This window comes from Rhinopithecus bieti, unplaced genomic scaffold, assembly GCF_001698545.2.
Source record: "Rhinopithecus bieti isolate Rb0 unplaced genomic scaffold, ASM169854v2 scaffold_50517, whole genome shotgun sequence".
NCBI lineage: Eukaryota > Metazoa > Chordata > Mammalia > Primates > Cercopithecidae > Rhinopithecus > Rhinopithecus bieti.
Genome location: NW_016819943.1, coordinates 773,568 through 793,149, shown reverse-complemented (window position 1 = coordinate 793,149; position 19,582 = coordinate 773,568). Strand labels below are relative to the sequence as shown.

The following is a 19,582-nucleotide window of genomic DNA, read 5'->3' as shown; positions in this document are numbered from 1 at the left end:
AGATGGTACCTCATTGTGGTTTTGATTTATATTTCCTTTATGATTAGTGATGTTGAGCATTTTTTGCATGATTACCTGTTAGCCATTTGTGTGTCTTTTGAGAAATGTTTACTAAAGTCTTTTGCCAATTTTTAAATCAGAATTTTTTTTTTTTTTTTTTTTTTTTTTTTTTTTTTTTTTTTTTTTTTTTTTTTTTTTTGCTGTTTAATTGTTTAAGTTCCTTATATAATATATTCTGGATATTAACTCTTTGCTAGATTTTTTTTTTTTTTAAGACAGTCTTGCTCTGTCACCTAGGCTGGCATGCAGTGGTGTGATCTCAGCTCACTACAACCTCCACCCCCAGGGCTCAAGTGATCCTTCCATCTCAGCCTCCCAAGTAGCTGGGATGGCAGGCATATGCCACAATGCCCAGCTATTTTTTTTCTTTTTTCTTTTCTTTTTTTTTTTTTTTTTGGTATTTTCAGTAGAGATAGTGTCTCACCATGTCGCCCAGGCTGTTCTTGAACTCTTGAACTCAAGTGATCTGCCCGTCTTGGCCTCCCAAAGTGCTAGAATAACAGGTGTGAGCCACCATGCCTAGCCCCCTTTGTTAGATTTATACTTTGCAAACATATTCTCCCAATCTGTAGGTTGTCTCTTTACTCTGTTGTTTCTTTTGCTCTACAAAAGCTTTTTAGTTTGATGTAATCCCATTTGTCTATGTTCTTTTGTTGCCTATGCTTTTGAGGCAACAAAAGCTTATTTTAAAAATTCTTGCCTAACCCAGCGTCATAAAGTGTTCCTCCTATGTTTTCCTTTAGTAGTTTCATTGTTTTGGGTTTTACATTTAAGTATTTAAATCATTTAAATTGATTTTTGTATTTAGTGAGAGTTAGGGAATCTAGTCTCATTTTTCTAGATATGGAGATCCAGTTTTCCCAGAACCATTTGTTGAAGAGACTATCCTTTTCCCAATGTGTGTTCTTGGCACATCTGTCAAAAATCAGTTGGCTGTTAAGTATGTGAATTTATTTCTGGACTCTTTATTCTGGTGCATTGTCCTATGTGTCAGACTTTTTGCCAGTACCATGCTGTTTTGGTTACTGTTGCTTTGTAGTATATTTTGAAGTAAGGTAGTATGGTTCCTCCAGCTCTGTTCTTTTTGCTCAGAATTGCTTTGACTATTTGGGTTTTTTTTATGGTTCCATATGAATTTTTTCATCTTTGGGATGAATACCACTTGATGATTGTGCATGGTCTTTTTAATGTGCTTGTTAAATTCAGTTTGCTAATATCTTGTTGACAGTTTTTACATCTGTGTTCATCAGGGATATTGGCCTATAGTTTTCTTTTTTGTTGTTGTTGTTGAATCTACATCTGGTTTTGGAATCAGGATAATGCTGGCCTCGTAAAATGACTTTTAAATATCCACAACTTTTCAATTTTCTGGAGTAGTTTGAGGAGAATTGGTATTCTTCAAATGTTTGGTAGAATTCAGCAGTGAAGCCATTAGGTCCTCAGCTTTTCTTTGGTGAAAGAGTTTATTACTGAAAGCATTTTCTCACTTGTTGGCCTGTTCAGATTTTCTATTTCTTCATCATTTAATCTTAGTATATTGTATATGTCCAGGAATTTATCCATTTCTTCTATGTTTTTAAATTTATTGGCAAGTAGTTGTTCATAATAGTGTCTTATGATCCTTTGTATTTCTATGGTATCAATTGTAATGTCTGATTTTCATCTCTGACTTTGAGTCTTCACTCTTTTTTTCTTAGTCTAGCTAAAGGTTTGCCAATCTTATCTATTAAAAGAACCAGTTTTTAATTTCGTTGCTCTTTTGAATTGTTTTATTAGTTCCTACTTTGTTTATTTCTGCGCTGAGCTTTATTATTCCCTTCTACTTCTTTTGGGTTTAGCTTGTTCTTATGTTTTCAGTTCCTTGAGGTTCATGATTAGGTTGTTTATTAGAAATCTTTCTTCATTTTTGATCTAGGCATCTATTACTGTGAACTTCCCTCTTAGAACTGTTTTTGCTGTATCCCATAGGTTTTGGTATAATACATTTCTATTTTAGTCTCAAGGCATTTTAAAATTTCCCTTTTACTTTCTTCATTGACTCATTGGTTATTATTATTATTATTGGTTATGTTTAATTTCCATGTATTTCTAAAGTTTTAAAGTTTTTCTTTTTGATTTCTAGTTTTATACCATTATGGTTAGAGAAGACACTTGATATGATCTCTGTCTTCTTAAATGTATTAAGACTTGTTTTGTGGTCTAATGTATGATCTGTCATGGATAATATTCTCTGTACAGTTGACAAGAATGTGTATCCTGCAGCTGTTGATGGAATGTTCTATAAATATCTGTTAGCTTCATTTGGTCTATGGTACAGTGTAAGTTTAATGTTTCTTTGTTGGTTTTCTGTCTCGATGATCTTTGCATTATTGAAAGTGGGGTGTTGAAGTCCCTACTATTATTGTATTGCAGTCTTGTCCCCCTAGAGGTCTAATAATATTTGCTTTATATATTTGGGTGTTCTGGTAGTGTTTGCATATATATTTACAATTATTATATCCTCTTGTTGAATCCCTTTTTTCATTATAGATTATATAGTAAGTTATTATATAATGACCTTCTTCTACAGTGACCATTATCAATTATAATGACCTTTCACAGTTTTTGAGTTAAAGTCTATTTTATCTGACATAAATGTGGCTACTCTTGGTCACTTTTGGTTTCTATTTGCATGGACTATCTTTTTCCATCCCTTCACTTTCAGTCTGTGTTTGTCTTTAACAGTGTGAGTCTTTTTCAGGAAACATAAATAGTTGGGTCTTCTTTTTTTTTAACCCATTCTGTTACTGTATATCTTTTAATTGAAGAATTTAATCAAGATTATTGTTGATAAGTAAGAACTTACTCCTGCCATTTTGTTAATGGTTTTCTGGTTGTTTTGTAGATCTTTTTCTTCCTTTCTGGTTGTTTACTTCTGTGGTTTGATGGTTGTCTATGGTGCTAAGCTTTGTTTCTTTTCTCTTTCTTATTTGTGTATTTGCTGTCATTTCTTTCTTTGTGGTTACTGTGGTGCTAAGATAAACAGTCTTGTACTTATAATAGACTATTTTAAGCTGTATCCAACTCAACTTTGGTCTTATAAAAATATTCTAGAATTTTTTCCCTTCCCTCTACAATTTATATTTTTATTGCCTTAGTTTACATCTTTATTGTGTCCTTAGCCACTAGTTGTAACTGATGTTGTTGTTGATTGTTTTGACTTTAAACCTTCATGAAAGAGGATTGATCGATTTATACAGCACCATTGCAACACTGGGTTATTCTTTTTTTTTTTTTTTGAGGCGGAGTCTCACTCTGTCGCCCGGGCTGGAGTGCAGTGGCTGGATCTCCGCTCACTGCAAGCTCCGCCTCCTGGGTTTACGCCATTCTCCTGCCTCAGCCTCCCGAGTAGCTGGGACTACAGGCGCCTGCCACCTCGCCCGGCTAGTTTTTTTGTATTTTAGTAGAGACGAGGTTTCACCATGTTAGCCAGGATGGTCTCGATCTCCTGACCTCGTGATCCGCCCGTCTCGGCCTCCCAAAGTGCTGGGATTACAGGCTTGAGCCACCGCGCCCGGCCAACACTGGGGTATTCTGAGTATGATTATGAATTTACCTATACTTGTGAGTTTTATATTTTCTTGTTTTTTCATGATAGTAATTGTCATCCTTTTGTTTCCAGTTGTAGCACTCCCTTAAGTATTTTCTTGTAAGATTGGTCTAGTGGTGATAATTCCTTTAGCTTTTGCTTATCTGAGATTTTTATCTCACCTTCATTTCTGAAGGATAGCTTTTCTGGATATAATATTCTTGGCTGACGGTGTTTTTTCTTTCCTATATTACCCCTATTTTCTTTTGGCCTGCAAGGTTTCTGCTAAGAAATCCACTGATGGTCTACTGGGGATTCCCTTATATGTGACTTAATACTTTTCTCTTGTAGCTTTCAGAATTTTCTTTTTGTCTTTAACTTTTGAGAGTCTTATTATAAAGTTCCCAAAGTGGATCCTTTTGTGCTGAATCTAATCGGGGAACCTATGAGTTTTCTGGATCTGGATGTCCATATCTCTCCCGAACTTGGGAATTTTTCACCTATTATTTAATTAAATAGATTTTCTGTGTCTTTTGTCATTCTCTCCCTGGCACTTCTATGATGAGGAAATTTGTTTATTTAATGGTGTCTTGTTGGTCCTGTAGGTTTCCTTCATTCTTTTTAAATTGTTAATTCTTTTTATTCTTCTGACTGGGTCATTTTAAAAGACCTGTCTTGAAATTCAGAAATTCTTTCTCTGATGAATTTCTGATTCAGATTATTAATTATTTTTTCTGATTTTGTGGAATTTTAGATTGTTTGTATTCTCTTGTTTATGAATCTCCTTAAGATCATTGTTTTGAATTGCTCTTCAGGCATTTCATATATACTTTTCTTCAGGGTTTGTTACTGGAGACTTATTGTGTTCCTTTCAGAATATCATCTTTCCTTGGCCCTTCATGTTTCTTGTCTTATGTTGATATCTTCACATTTATTTGAGCATGTATTTTTTCCAATTTTATAGAGTACCTTTTGTGGGGAGGAGCTTTTTCCTATAGATGGATTCTAGGGTGTCTGTTGGAAATGATGTGTTGTTGGCTTTGGTTCTTGGTGGGGTCAGTAGCATGATCCCTACACCAGTTCTTCAGCTGTAATCCTCATTAATGATGTGTGCAATTGCCTCAATTGCTTAGGTTATGGGTGTTTGTGGAAGAGGTGACATGGTTTGGTGGAGGAAAGGGTGCTGGTTTGTGCTGAGACCTAGCACAACCTGAGCATAGCTGTGTGTTGGTCTCTCTGGGGAGGGGGATACTGCCATGCTTGCTATTGGGCTGGGTGCAGGCATGTATGGGCCAGGCAGCTGTGCAGCCCTCTCTCTGGGGAGGCAGGGCCACTGCCAGATTGCAAAATCCAAAACTTTTTGAGCACTTTTTGACCCTTTGACATGACACTCAAAAAAAATGCTCATTGGAGCATTTCAGATTTAGATTTTTGGATTAAGTTTGCTTAGCTGGTAAGTATAATGCAGATATTCCAAAAAAAATTTTAAATCCAAAATTTGAAACACTTCTAGTCCTAAGTATTTCAAATAAGGGATACTCAACCTATAATTGGGACTGGATGATGGGTATTTGAGGATCATTTTACTATTTTCTGCAGGTATTTTCCCAGATTTTCACTGGAATTTTTAACTTTACATTTTTTAATTTCAAGGAAAGAAGCCACAAAACTTTTCAAAAGTTATATATCTTCCTTTCCGTACTCCGTTGAACCCCTTGCAGGCAGACTTGTTCCTTGCTATGTCACTGAAATAGCTTATGTCAGGGTCATTAGTGGCCTCCACATAGTCCAGTGAGCAGTTTTTACTCTTCATCTTACTTGCTCTCTCAGCAACATTCAATGTAGCTGATGACTGTATTCTTTGAAACACTTTTGTCACTGGGCTCCAGAAGACCACAACTCCAGGTTTTTCTTATATCCCACTGGCCTACCCTTCTCAGTTTGCTGTCTCCTTCTCTATCTTTGAGCATTCTGCTGCCCAGTTCTTAGACTGGATCTCGCCCCAGAACATCCAGCTGCCACTTGATTGTCTAACAATCATCCAAACCTAGAACATATTCACAGGAAAACTCCTCTTCTCCCTGAAACATACCTGAAAGAAAGAGAATGTCTGCACAAGGGCCTGTGTCATCTGGTTCTCTGGTATCATTTTTGTTTTATTTTCAAACCTCCAACCATTTCCCCCTCTTACTTACTCTGCTCCAGCCACACTGGCCTCCTTGCTGTTTCTGAAATAAGGCCTTTATGCTCTCTGTTTCCCCTTCCTAAAACACAATTAAGTTGATTGCTTCATTATTTGATTGTTTTTCTTAAATACAATGTTTAAGACTTTCAGTTTTCTTAGAATAATAAGCTTGCTTTCATTCACCCACCATATTTTAGTATACTGTGTTTTATTGTCATTTTCTAAACAATCTATAATTACATTTTAAAGCCTTCTTTTATTTTTTATCATATAAGTAATCATGGATTTCTTCTCACTTTTTAAACTTCTAGGGGATTAACAGTCCCCCTTGGTTACCACTCTATTCTAGTCCTTTGTCTAGAAGTCACTGTTGCAATCAGATAACATCATCTTATTCACATCAGTAGAGTGTGTGTCCCTCCAGACCTTTGCTGTGCCTTTACCAGCATGTGTCTATATACGTACATACAGAATTGCAGAGTGTGCTTTGCTTCTGTGATTGCTTTTAAATTATAAATGGGCTCACTTTGCATGTATTATACTATAACTTTGTTTCACTTACAATATTTTCAAGATCTTTTAAGATCAATATATATGAATCTGGTTTTTTCTTTGAACTGCTTTAAGACATTTCCTACTTTTTAAAAAATCTCCCATTAATGAGTATTTTGGTGGGTTTTTTTCTTTTTTTGCCATTTTCTCTTATTACAAACAGTACAGCAATGACTATCCTTATTTTTGCTCTCTTTTGCTCTAGTGTAATAGAAATCAAATTGTATTTGCTCACTTGTTATCACTTAAATCCGAGATTTAACTAGCAATGTTTTTCCCTCAAGAAATTGTTTTTTTTTTTTTGAGACGGAGTCTCGCTCTGTCACCTGGGCTGGAGTACAGTGGCCAGATCTCAGCTCACTGCAAGCTCCGCCTCCCGGGTTCACGCCATTCTCCTGCCTCAGCCTCCCGAGTAGCTGGGACTACAGGTGCCCGCCACCTCGCCTGGCTAGGTTTTTTTTTTTTTGTATTTTTTAGTAGAGACAGGGTTTCACCATGTTAGCCAGGATGGTCTCGATCTCCTGACCTCGAGATCCGCCCGTCTCGGCCCCCCAAAGTGCTGGGATTACAAGCTTGAGCCACCGCGCCCGGCCAAGAAATTGTTTTAATTACTATTTTTGTTTCAGTTAAACTTTTGTTAATATTGTCTCAATTTTGCATTATGCCATGACATCACAGCTTGCACAATTCTTGTGAGTTTTTATATGGTCAGTTGTGTGTCATGGATGCTATGATCAGTTGTGTTTCATGGATGCTAAATAAAGGCTAATCTACTTTTATAGGATTCAGAGTTTAATGTCTATGAAATTAGCTTGATTAATCATATCTGGCCAAAGACACACAGTTAATCCTTATAGGAAGAAAGTCATGGTTCGAATCTGGGAGTTGGTGGATGAAACTTTGAACTAAGTCCTGCTTGCAAACACTGGAAATTGTTTTTTCCTCGTCCTGAATTGGCCCCATCTAGCCCTTAGAAAGGAAAGCTGACTCGTGTATTATCTTCTTAACTATGTCTATCTTTACCTATTCAAGAATCATTAAATATAGTCAGACTTAAATAGATCTAGGGTCCAAAAAGGGTATTTGTCCTAGAACTGTAATTCAGAAACAGAAAACTAACATTGGACATTGTTTTTCTTTACAGTGTTTAAAGTTAATGCTGGAGAAATCTGGCCTACAGGGTAAGTTACTTACCATGATGACATATTACTTAAAAGCCTGATAAAAATTTTTTGACTATTTTTTTCTCCAGGGTTATAGGAAAAAAAATTTACAGGGTGTGGAGAAATGAAAAGTAGTTTACACTTCCATATGTACATAATGAATTCTCCTGGTTCTTGCTGGCATGCTGAAAGAAAACTAGTGGTATAGCCCCTGAGTAGAGAACTTAGATAGGATCCAGCCAAGGTACAAAGTAGGAATGTTTTACAGTGTTGGTGGGAGTGTAAATTAGGCCAACCATTGTGGAAGACAGTGTGGCAACTCCTCAAAGACCTAAAACCAGAAATGCCATTGATCCAGCCATCCCATTACTGGGTATATACCCAAAGGAATATAAATCATTCTATTATAAAGATACATGCACGTGTATGTTCATTGCAGCACTATTCACAATAGCAAAGACATGGAATCAACACAAATGCCCATCAATAATAGACTGGATAAAGAAAATGTAGTACATATACACCATGGAATACTATGCAGCTATAGAAAGGAATGAGATCATGTCCTTTGCAGGGTCATGGATGGAGCTGGAAGCCATTATCCTCAGCACACTAATGAAGGAACAGAAAACTAGACACCACATGTTCTCACTTACTATAAGTGGGAGCCAAACAATGAGAACACAATGACATAGGGAAGGGAATAACACACATCGGCGCCTGCTGGTGTAGGGGGGGTGTGGGGGTTGGGGAGGGAGAGCATCAGGAAAAATTGCTAATACATTCTAGGCTTAATACCTAGGTGATGGGTCGATAGGTGCAGCAAACCACCATGGCACACGTTTACCTATGTAACAGACCTGCACATCCTGCACATGTACCCCAGAACTTAAAATAAAAAGTAAAAAGAAATAACACTAAGATGTATACCACCTGGAGCTACACAGGTCTTCCACTGATTCCTTTCAATTTCATTGATTCTAAATTTCAGTGCATTCTGTTTCATATCAGTATTTTTGTGGTATAGGTGAGGGAATGTAAAATGAACAAAAAAAATAAACCTAAGATAACTGAAGCAGCTTTCCAGGTGATATCATGTCAATGAGCTGGATGAGACCTCATTCGGATTTCAGTAGAGCACTTTGCTGTTCTCCGACTTCATTAACTTGGAGGCCTGTAGCTTTGTTATCTGGAAAGGAAGTTAAGATGCTCTGGACGCAGGACATTCTTCTAGAAGTTACACGCAACGTCTCACTTAACCTTGACAACAGTCCTACCATGCAGGGGTTATCACACATGCCCACTTTATAGATGAGGAAGCAAAGGCTAAGAAAGGTGAAATGGTTTCCCCAGAGTTGTACAGCAAGTATCTAGGTCATTCTGCTTTCACAACCCAAGTTCTTTTTACCATGCTGTACCGTGAAGTAATAGTGTTCACTTTTAACTTACTGGTGGCTTCTTAAAGGTACTTAAATTGAGTTTTTTAATTAATGTAAATTTTTCTGTATTTAAAGCTAGAACTTGGCTGGGCGCAGTGGCTCATGCCTGTAATCCCAACAATTTGGGAGGCTGAGGAGGGTGGATCACTTGAGCCCAGGAGTTCAAGACCAGCTTGGGCAACATGGCGAAACCCCACCTCTACAAAAAATACAAAAATTAGCAGGATACAGTGGTGTGCACCTGTAGTCCCAGCTACTCAGGAGGCTAAAACAGGAGAATCACTTGAGCCTGAAAGGCGGAGGTTGCAGGGAGCTGAGATCGCATCATCGCACTCCAGACAGGAGTAAAATCCTGTCTCAGAAAAAAAAAAAAGAAAGAAGAAAAAAACTAGAACTAATGATAAAGAAGGTCTGCAAACAAGAGTATAGGGATTCAAAAACTGTGGCCTGTGCCGATAAATATGAGATCTGTTTTATTCTTTGGCTATTTCATGTTTTGGTGAGTAGGGGAGTTTTGTGTTCATAAACATTGCTATTATTTTAATAAGCAGGATTTCTTTCTTTTACTGCATTTAACTTTCTTCCCAACCCCAAAAAAGTCTCTGGGCTTGCCTATTAGGATTAAAAAAGCAAAAAATTATCTTCTCATTTCACTAGTGCAGCAAGTATACTGAAAAACAACTCTTCGATTAAAGTCAATTTAACATGTATAAATATTAACTTATACCAACTCTATTAAAATGCTATTCAGAAAGCACTAGCATTATGTTTTTGTTAGATTAACTTCTAAGTATATAGGAATAATTTTCTTGTACATATTAACAGTTGCTGGGCAATGTTAGCATCTATTTTCAGCCAAGACACTGAAATAAAACTCAATAATGCTTTGAGAAGGGATTCTATACTTATGTATGTATGTTCATATATGTATACTGATACATGATGTATGTATGTGGGTACACACAAATAAAGGTATAAAGTAAATATTGTATTAAGCTGGTGCAAAAGTAATTGCAGTTTTTGCCATCAAAAGTAAAGGCAGGCCAGGCGTGGTGGCTCATGCCTGTAATCCTAGCACTTTGGGAGGCTGAGGCAGGTAGATCACCTGAAGTCAGGAGTTTGAGACCAGCCTGGCCAACATGATGAAACCCTGTCTCTACTAAAAATACAAAAAAATTGGCCGGGCATGGTGGTGTGTGCCTGTGGTCTCAGCTACTCAGGAGGCTGAGGCAGGCAGAAGAATCGCCTTAACCCGGGAGGCGGAAGTTGTGGTGAGCCGAGATGGCGCCACCGTACTCCAGCCTGGGTGACAAGAGTGAGAATCTGTCTCAAAAAAATAAAATAAAATAAAATAAAGGCAGAAACTACAGTTACTTTTGCACCAACCTGATATAATAGTAGCAAGTGTTGTTTTTATTCATGAGTATACAGTTCTTCGTGGGAGAGAGAGAAAATCAGATTGAAGAAATGTAATTTCTTTCATGCTCTGGAAGAGACAATTTACTTAAAAACTAATGAACAATTATCAGCAGATTAACCCCTTTTGATATTCACTTTTCCAGAAGGGCCATTCCTGACACTCTTAAAGCATATTCTGAATTTTTTTTAATCCCAATTTTGACTCCTTTATAGGAGATGCCTGGCATTTACGAAAAATGGATTGGTGCTATGAAGCTGGGGAGCCTTTATGTGAAGAAGTAAGATGATTTCTATACATTGTACTCTTGCATATGATTCTATTTGTGTCATATTTTCGTACAAGGTACCCATTCCACTCATGAGAAAGCTTTAGTTACTTTCTATAGGATACAGTTATCTATGAATGGGCCTATTTTACTTTTTTCTTACTGTAGTTTTTTGATAAAGGGGAAGTCTCAGTGCAGTGGGAACATTTCTGACATCTATGGTAAACTCCCTTGCCATGAGAGTACGCCTCTAGGAGGAGTACTTCATGAGAAGGCAGATCTGTGGTAAACTCCCTTGCCATGAGAGTACGCCTCTAGGAGGCGTAGTTCATGAGAAGGCAGAGAACGCCACAGAACAAATGACATTTGAGTTCATGAAGGAGTTTTATAGATACACTCTGAAGTTTTGGCCCCTGAATGTTTTGATCTCAGAGTTTCTCTGTAAGGTAATGGTGGCAGAATTTGTCTTACCAACCATTCCTAAGTTAGGCTTTGGTCCAAATTCTTGATCCAGCCAAACTCTTAGGGTAGGCTTAGGAATAATTTTATCACAGGATAGTTGGAATCTGGTTAGTCATCTTGTTGGTCCACATAGCATTATATTTCCCGGTTCAAACGCGTAGCCTTAGAAGTAGACCCAAAATAAAGCTCTCTGGCGAGTCTTCGGGAGCTGTGGTCAGCCGCCCTTTCCCCAGTCTTCAGCTGCCTGCTTCCTGTTCTGTAAGAAGGGCCACGGAATGCCAGCAGAAGGTTGATTTAGGCAGGTATGCTGGGTCCTTGCACTGGAATGCCCTTTGCTGTTTAGCAGTCAGTAAGTCAATAGCGAGAGGCCCCTCTTGGGGCCTGGCCAAGAGTTTGACTGCCTGGAGTAAGAAGTGGACCTCAAAGCATCTTTAGGACATAAAATTTGGATGTCAGAAGAATATATTTACCCAAATAGCTTCAGCAGGTTCTTCTCTATTAATTCCCAAATTGGCATCAAAGAATTCAGCCAGAAGCCAACTCATTACCCTTGGAACTGGCTTCTCATTCCAGCCTTGCCAGGTATCTTTCCCATCCTAATCTTTAAGAGTAAAATATGGTTTACCCTCCTTATCTTTCGTTCTTCATGTTTCCTCTCAGCCTCCAAACTGTCATCTTTCGCACCCCTTCCTTGACCATTCCCATGCTTGGCTCCAGGTCCAAGCGTTCGTATGCCTCTCACCTAAATTATTATGGCTTTCCTGGGCCCAGGTATTCCCTCTTCAGTGTCATGCATATTTCTGCCAAATGGATCTGGAAAATCTCCTCAGAAATCTTGTGTGGCTCCTTTATTTCTATTCCGTGTCCTGTAGTTAGTGCCTGCCCTTCCAGTCCGGTGTGACCTCCTGGTACTTTCCACTCGAATCAGTGTGGCCTCAGCGCTTTACCAAAACAAGCCATATTTACTATCAACCTTAACTTGGCCCTTGTCCTTTTTTTAATGAGAAATTCCTTTTCTTATTTTCTCTAGCTTTCCAAATCCAACCCATCTTTTTAGGATTAATTAAAATTTCATCTTCTGTAAATCAGCCTCTCATTTCTCATCTCATCTAGCTTCCTCACCTCAGATCTTTTGTCATACTTACAGCTTATGCCCCACAGTTTAACAAATAGTGCTGTACTGATGTTATAGTCTTAGCTTATTTCCTGTGTCTTCAATATCTGCTTTATTATTCATTTAATTTTTGAAAAGATAATAGAGGCATGGGGTTTTAAACAGATCCAATGATCTGTTCCTTTCAGAAGTCGTAAGTGACAAAAAAGCATTTCTGTCTTCCCAGGATGCGACACTGAAAGAACTTCTGATATGTTCTGGAGATACTTTGCTTTTAATTGAAGGACAACTTCCTCCTCCGGTAAGATTTTACTTCTGCATAGACATCTCATAAGTAATAATTATTGTTACCTGATTACAGAGATGATATTGCCTCATTTAGGGAAAACGGGGAAATTCAGACAGTCATAAAGAGAATAGAGAACTTTCCCCAAATGCTGTCAATCAGATATGTTTCCTAACTTATAAATATTCTCACACAAAATTAAAATCAATTATATATAACATTTTATTTCCTGCTTTTATGTTTGACATTTTAACCTTCTCATAAAATCCAAAATAATCATCATATCCAAGGTAATGTTTTACTAATTTAATTCATCTATATCCTCATTGTTGGAAACTTTGTTTTTAATACTTTGTTTTTATAAATAGTACTGAAATAAGTCCTTCTGAAAAGAGTTCTAAATGTAGAATTCCTAAGTCCAGAGGTGTGACCTCTTTAAAGCCTTGATGTTATATGCAGTAGCATATGAGAAGGCTCATTTCACTGCCATTTAGTAAGCATTGCATAGCACTACTTTCTAAAACCTGTATCGTTTCTTTTAAACTGAGGATGCACACAAAGGTGAACCCAAAAGAGAAACAAATGGCCCCAAATTGCAAGACTCAGATAACTATTTGCTTATGATTAGAAAATTCAGACAGTACAGAAGGCTATGAAATGAAAAGCAGAAATCAGTCCTACACCTTTTCTCTCCAGAGAGAGCCACAGTTAGCTGATTTTTCCTCGTGTATTCTTCTGAGAAAAACATAAATACACGTATTTGTTTGCTGAAGGCAAATATGTGCATATCCTTTTTAAGTATACTCTACATTGTTTTACACTTGTTTTGTTTGCTTTTATTCACTTACTGTATCTTGCGAAGCTCCTCACAGCACATACACACCTACCTTATTATTTTTCACAACTTTGTAGAATTCTATTATATTTTGTTCAGTGGTCTTTAAAGTTAATTTTTGAATAGGCAGTACTCATGATACAAAATTCCAAGTGTTATGAAAAGCTGGGGCCGGGCGCGGTGGCTCAAGCCTGTAATCCCAGCACTTTGGGAGGCCGAGACGGGTGGATCACGAGGTCAGAAGATCGAGCCTCCTTGGTCTACACGGTGAACCCCCGTCTCTACTAAAAAATACAAAAAAAAAAACTAGCCGGCAAGATTGGCGGGCGCCTGTTAGTCCCACCCCTACTCGGGAGGCTGAGGCAGGAGAATGGCGTGAACCAGCGAGGCGGGCTTGCCAGTGAGCTGAGATCCGGCCACTGCACTCCAGCCTGGGCGACAGGCTGCGATCCATCTTCAAAAAAAAAAAAAAAAAAAAAAAGAAAGAGCTGGGCCAGGAAAAGAAAGTGTCCCTACTGTCTCTGGCTCCAGCCACCCAGCATCCTCTCCCCAACAGGCGGCTGCTTTTCTCTGCATCCTTCCAAAGGACTGTGCTTTTTGATATACACACATACTTGCACACACTGAAGTGTACTAGTTTTTCCTACCTCATTTTTTTGTTACTGAAGAATTTTAATAGGTGTATTAAGAGATAAAAGGTAGGCAAGGCGCGGTGCCTCATGCCTCTAATTCCAGTACTTTGGGAGGCCAAGGCAGGCAAATCGCTTGAGTTCAGAAGTTCAAGACCAGCCTGGGCAACATGGTGAAACCCTGTCTCTTTTCAATAAAGATTTAAAAGTAAAAAAAAAAAAACAAAAGAGAGATAAAAGGTGTTATTGTTACAACACTTAATTTCAAACAATAAACAATGAGAATGTGAAGACTAACCATGTAAAATATTTTAAATACATAGTTCACTGTGTATATACATAGCATATACATCCACACATACATATATTTATTCCTTTTTATTTGCACAAAAGATTATTTGCTAGGCAACCTATTCTCTACCTAGATTTTTTCCATTAACATTTTATCTCCAAGTATATGCTGTAAAGCTATCTCATTCAATTTAGTAGCTTCATAATATTCCATTGTTTGGAGGACTATAATTTATTTAACCAGTCTCTTTTTGAAGAATATTTAGGCTGTTTCCAGTCTTTTGTTGATGCAAGTAACAATGTAAAAAAATATATAAAATATATATAAAATACATATATATAATACACATATGTATAATATATATATGCACCATTTTGCTTGTATATATGAGTATATCTACAGGATAAATTCCTAGAACTGAAATTGCACAGTCTTTTTTTTTTTTTAAACAGGGTCTGACTCTGTCACCCAGGCTGAAGTACAGTGGCATGAGCACAGCTCCCTGCAAGCTCGATCCCCTGGGCTCAAAGTGATCTTCCCACCATAGCCCCTAAGTCGCTAGGAATACAGGCACACTGTGCCTGGCTAGTTTTAAACATTTTAAATTTTGTCTCACTTTGTTGCCCACACTGGTCTTGAACTCCTGGGCTTAATCGGTCCTCCCACCTCAGCCTCCCCAAAGTACTGGGGTTACAGGTGTGAGCCACCAAGCCCAGCAAAAAATGTTTTAAAGAGGGTCCTTGAAGTTGGTTCATGGTTTTTGGTCCCATAAATAATTTGCAAGAATATTCTTGCATATATGGCTTTCTATGCATGCACTAGTGTATCAGAATGTAAATTCCTAAACATGGAATGGCTGGGTCAAAGAACTTGTACATTTTAAAATATGACAGGGACAGGTATAGGCAAATTATTCTACAGAAACTTCTCAGCAGTTTATATTCCTGCTACCAACTTACAAGTGTTCAGGTTTACCCATATTTTCACACACATAATTGTCTGGTTTTTGATAGTCTGCTAGGTGAAAAAAAATGGAATTTTGTTGTTCTGATTTACATTTATTTAATCGAGTGAAGGTCAAATATTTGTTAATCTTCACTAATCTGATAAACAGAAAAATATTCTAATGCACATTTCTTGAACTATCTATTTTAAATGTTTTAGGTGGTTAATTTTCATTCTCATCTTCTGTTGTTGGAAATGAAGTGCTGCAACAATAGCACCTTTTATCTCTTAATAAACCTGTTAAAATTCTTCACTAACAAAAAATGAGGTGGGAAGAACTAGCTCAATAAGTAAAACTGAAATTACAGGGTATGTGTAAGACCATGGGTTTATTTCCTTTAGTTTATATCAGAAACCAAACTTAGATCAATGGGCTCTTGCATCTGTGTGATAAATGGCACTGCTGGGATTGGTATCCTGGGTCAGCAGTGCTTGGACAGCGCTGGAAACACTGGTATAGTGTGTTCAAGCAAATGCATTGTTCTTGTTTATGCTTCTCATTTATTTTATCTACTAAGATACTTCTAAGCAAGGGACATTTAGTCCAGTCATCCCAAAGTCTGATTTTTATGATTTTAAATTTTGATTGTAAAACAGCAAGTATAATTTATGACAGTTCATAAATCTAAGAGGAAAAATGGTAAGTTCAAGAACATCTTAGATCATCAAGATGTTTCTTTCTATGGAAGTAAAAGTGGAGTTTCACTTAATCTCTGTAATCACAGCAGTTAAACATGCTCCATTCTTCAGGGTTTCCTGAAGGTGCCCATCTGGTGGTACCAGCTTCAGGGTCCCTCAGGACACTGCGAGAGTCATCAGGACCAGACCAACTGTACTTCCTCTCGGGGTGGAGTTTGGAGAGCCGCTTTCAGCCAAGGTGAGAACAGAATGGGATTTCAGCAGCCAGTGCATCATAAAGAGAAGTAAATTGACTGCCTGTGTTCTGAGAGTCAATTGAAATATTTATTTTTAAAATGTAAGGTCTTGAAAATCAAGGCCTATTAATTTCATAAGTCATTCCAGACATCACACAATAACACCGGGCTATTTCTATACATGCTCTGTAACCTCTGTAAAGCACTATATATCTTGTTTATTATTATATCAATATATTACACTTTCCAAAGACTTTTATATATCATCTCTCAAGATTCTCAGGGCAACAGGGGCCCCATTTATCACCATGTACCAGAATATTGAGTCTTCAACCAATTCTAGTGATGTCATTTTAGCCCACAGGGGCAGAGACCAGGAGTCCACATCCTACATGTCTTCCCATCTTTCTGCCTCAAAACCCTCAGGAACTGCTTCTAGGGCATTTGACGTCATCTCACTGACTTCTGAGAAGGAACACAGACAAGTACAAGCATGTTGTCTTACTCAGCGTTCAGCCACACACATCACGATGGGCAGAAGTCACTATCAGTGAGTTCAGTTGCCCTTGTACAAAGAAGAGTTCCACTTCATTATAAAGAAATGGAGCGAGTATGTTTTTAATAGGCCCAACTCTTTAGCTATGTTTTCTTTTATCATGCTTACTTAGTTTTCTGTGCCTTGAAGTATATTACTTATATTTCTTTTTAATCTTTTCAGCCTCAGTAATAAAATTAATATAAATGAGTCAAATTCTTATCTCCTGGCTTTGAAGTTAGGATTATATGTATAGAGTAATGTTGAATGAGCTATAAAATTGGCATAAAGTTACTTTTTAGTTGGGTTACACTAGTTCATGTTAATGCTAAAAATGCTTTGGTGATAGAATTCTAGTTACATATAGAATTGGATATAGATTGTAAAAGCATGTTTAATCAGTATGTTTCTACATGAAAGTAAATAAAAGTTTTTTTTTTGGTAATACATCTGTACACAACACATGGGAAATACACTCGTGTCACTTAACAACATGAATATGTTTTGAGAAATGCATCGTCAGACGATTTCTTCATTGTGTGAACATGGTAGAGTGATTTACACAAACCTAGATGGTAGAGCCTCCTACACACCTAGGCTATGTAGTGTAGCCTATTGCTCGTAGGCTGCAGACCTGTATAGCAGCTTATTGTACTGAATACTGAAGACAGTCATAACACAGTGGCAAGTGTTTATGTATCTAAACCGAAAAAGGTACAGTGAAAATATGGTATTATAATCTTATAGGATCACATCACATGTGTGGTCTTTGACCAAATCATTGTGTAGCATGTGATTATATATTTCATTCTTTAGAATTTCCTAAAATTGTCTTTCCGGTAGTGTCAGCCTGTAATTTCCTGAAGACACAAGAAGAACTTCTCATGCACTTAGTTGACTTCTAATCTCTCTGTAATTTCTTGCCATGCATTAGTGGCATGCTCAGCAGTAAAGACAATTAAAGCAAAAATAAGTGAAGACAGTCTAAATTTAGTTGTCAGCTTTCATATTGTTTTTGATGAGAAAGCATTGTGTTTTCCCTTTTTTTTTTTTTAACAAACTTGGAAAGGCCTTCTTATTGTCAAAATTTCCTTATAAGTGAACACTTATTGGACACTTACTATGTGACATCCATTGTACCAGGAACTGGGGAGACAAGATAGATGGCCTGCCTCCTCTTGAAAATTCTGTTGTTTTGAGGGGGCAGATTAAACACTTGCACATAGACAGACACACACACGAGGAACAAGTTGGGATGAGTGTTATGAGAGGGAAACAGGAAGCTAACATACAGAATGCAGGCAGCGTATCCTACCCAAAAAGTCCTTTTTGAGGAAGGAGAGAATGTGGAAAAGTACATTCGAGGTAGGAGCATAAGTGTCAAATACTTCATGGGATTCTGCCGACAACATGTCCCTGCCTGCTCACCTGCCAGACAGGGCCTCCTCACAAGACTTGGATGCAGAGGCTTTTGAGTGGAATTTTAATAACCTATTTACGACATCAAAACATGGCGATGTATTTCAGAAACACAAAATAAGTTTCAAGTTCCTTGTAAACATCCCGCTGTGTCCTTTGTTAGGTGCTTCTGTGAACGAGCCTACGCAAGTTTCTCTCCTCTACTTGGGAGATGTGGAGATCTCAGAAGATGCCACGCTGGCGGAGCTGAAGTCTCAGGTCAGACTTCTCCCTGCACCATAACTGAGTGGTAATGTGGCTTCTTCCAGTGAGATATTAATCTATTCTCTATCTCCTTTTCCCTCAATTACAGTCGGTTCTGATATGGCATTTGTCATATGCCATGTTCAGTGGTAAGTACCCGCAGGCAACACATGCCTGTGGTGCAGACGGCTCCTCGTGGCCTCACTGGTCCCTCCTCTGACAGGCATGCTGTGCTTTCGTTTCAATCTGTCCTCAGTGACTTGCGGCTTTTGTTCATTTTTATTTTTTTAGGGAAACATGGTTTCTTGGAACATTTGTAAAGCATTCACTTTATCCCTTTATTTACATTGTTTGTGTACCATTGTGACCCATATGTTAAATGTTGTTACGAAAAGCTGTGTTACCAGTTTTCCAGGAGGTTAGAACCCCAGCTTTTATGTTAGGATACTAAACTAGATATTCTAGATATTGTGTTGTTTCTTATGCATTAACATTCACAGACAAGGAGGGTTTTACCCAAATGGAAAGGCTGGATTAAGTACCACGCAGTGTTGAAGAAGCATCCACCTACTATTGGACTGAAATGAGCATTCCTTTCTTCTCTTAGAGGAGAAAATGTAGGGGCCTGTATATGACTAGTGGTTGTTGATGTTTGGCTTTTGTGCGCCCTCAGTATATGAAATACCCTTCCTCAAGAAAAAGCATACATTGGCTGGGTGTGGTGGCTCATGCCTGTAATCCCAGCACTTTAGGAGTCTGAGACAGGTGGATTACTTGAGGTCAGGAGTTTGGGACTAACCTGGCCAACATGGTAAAACCCCATCTCTACTAAAAGTACAAAAAAAAAATTAGCCTGGCATGGTGGCAGGCACCTGTAATCCCAGCTACTTGGGAGGCTGAAGCAGGAGAATCACTTGAACCGGGGGTGGGGGGAGGTTGCAGTGAGCAGAGATGGCGCCACTGCACTTCAGGTTGGGTGACAGAGTGAGACTCCGTCTCAAAAAAAAAAAGAAAGGAGAAAAGAAAAAGCAGACAGCCTTATTCTCATGAGAACAAGTGGGAAGATACTTTTTTTCCTCATATTAAGTTGAAAGATATAAAGTTGCTGTTTTTAGGTCAAAAAATGGATGAATATTGGTAATTTTAGAGGCTCCAACCTAAATATATCAGTAGGGGCTTAAAGTGATCCCTTCAGAATTAGAACAAGCAGTTTGGGCCTACTGATTGCAGCCAAA

The 19,582-nt window shown here is 38.0% G+C and overlaps 1 protein-coding gene across 4 annotated transcripts in view; it reads left to right on the top strand.

Annotated features, from left to right (window-relative positions):
* USP40 (ubiquitin specific peptidase 40) overlaps window positions 1-19,582 on the top strand; it is a 100,252-nt gene that overhangs the window by 64,971 nt on the left and 15,699 nt on the right. For all 4 annotated transcript variants that reach the window (XM_017859386.1, XM_017859383.1, XM_017859385.1 and 1 more), the window contains exons 22-26: window positions 7,510-7,546; window positions 10,600-10,664; window positions 12,455-12,529; window positions 16,026-16,152; window positions 18,268-18,362. In XM_017859386.1, coding sequence (XP_017714875.1) covers window positions 7,510-7,546; window positions 10,600-10,664; window positions 12,455-12,529; window positions 16,026-16,152; window positions 18,268-18,362 — 399 coding nt within the window. The remainder of the gene's footprint in view (window positions 1-7,509; window positions 7,547-10,599; window positions 10,665-12,454; window positions 12,530-16,025; window positions 16,153-18,267; window positions 18,363-19,582) is intronic.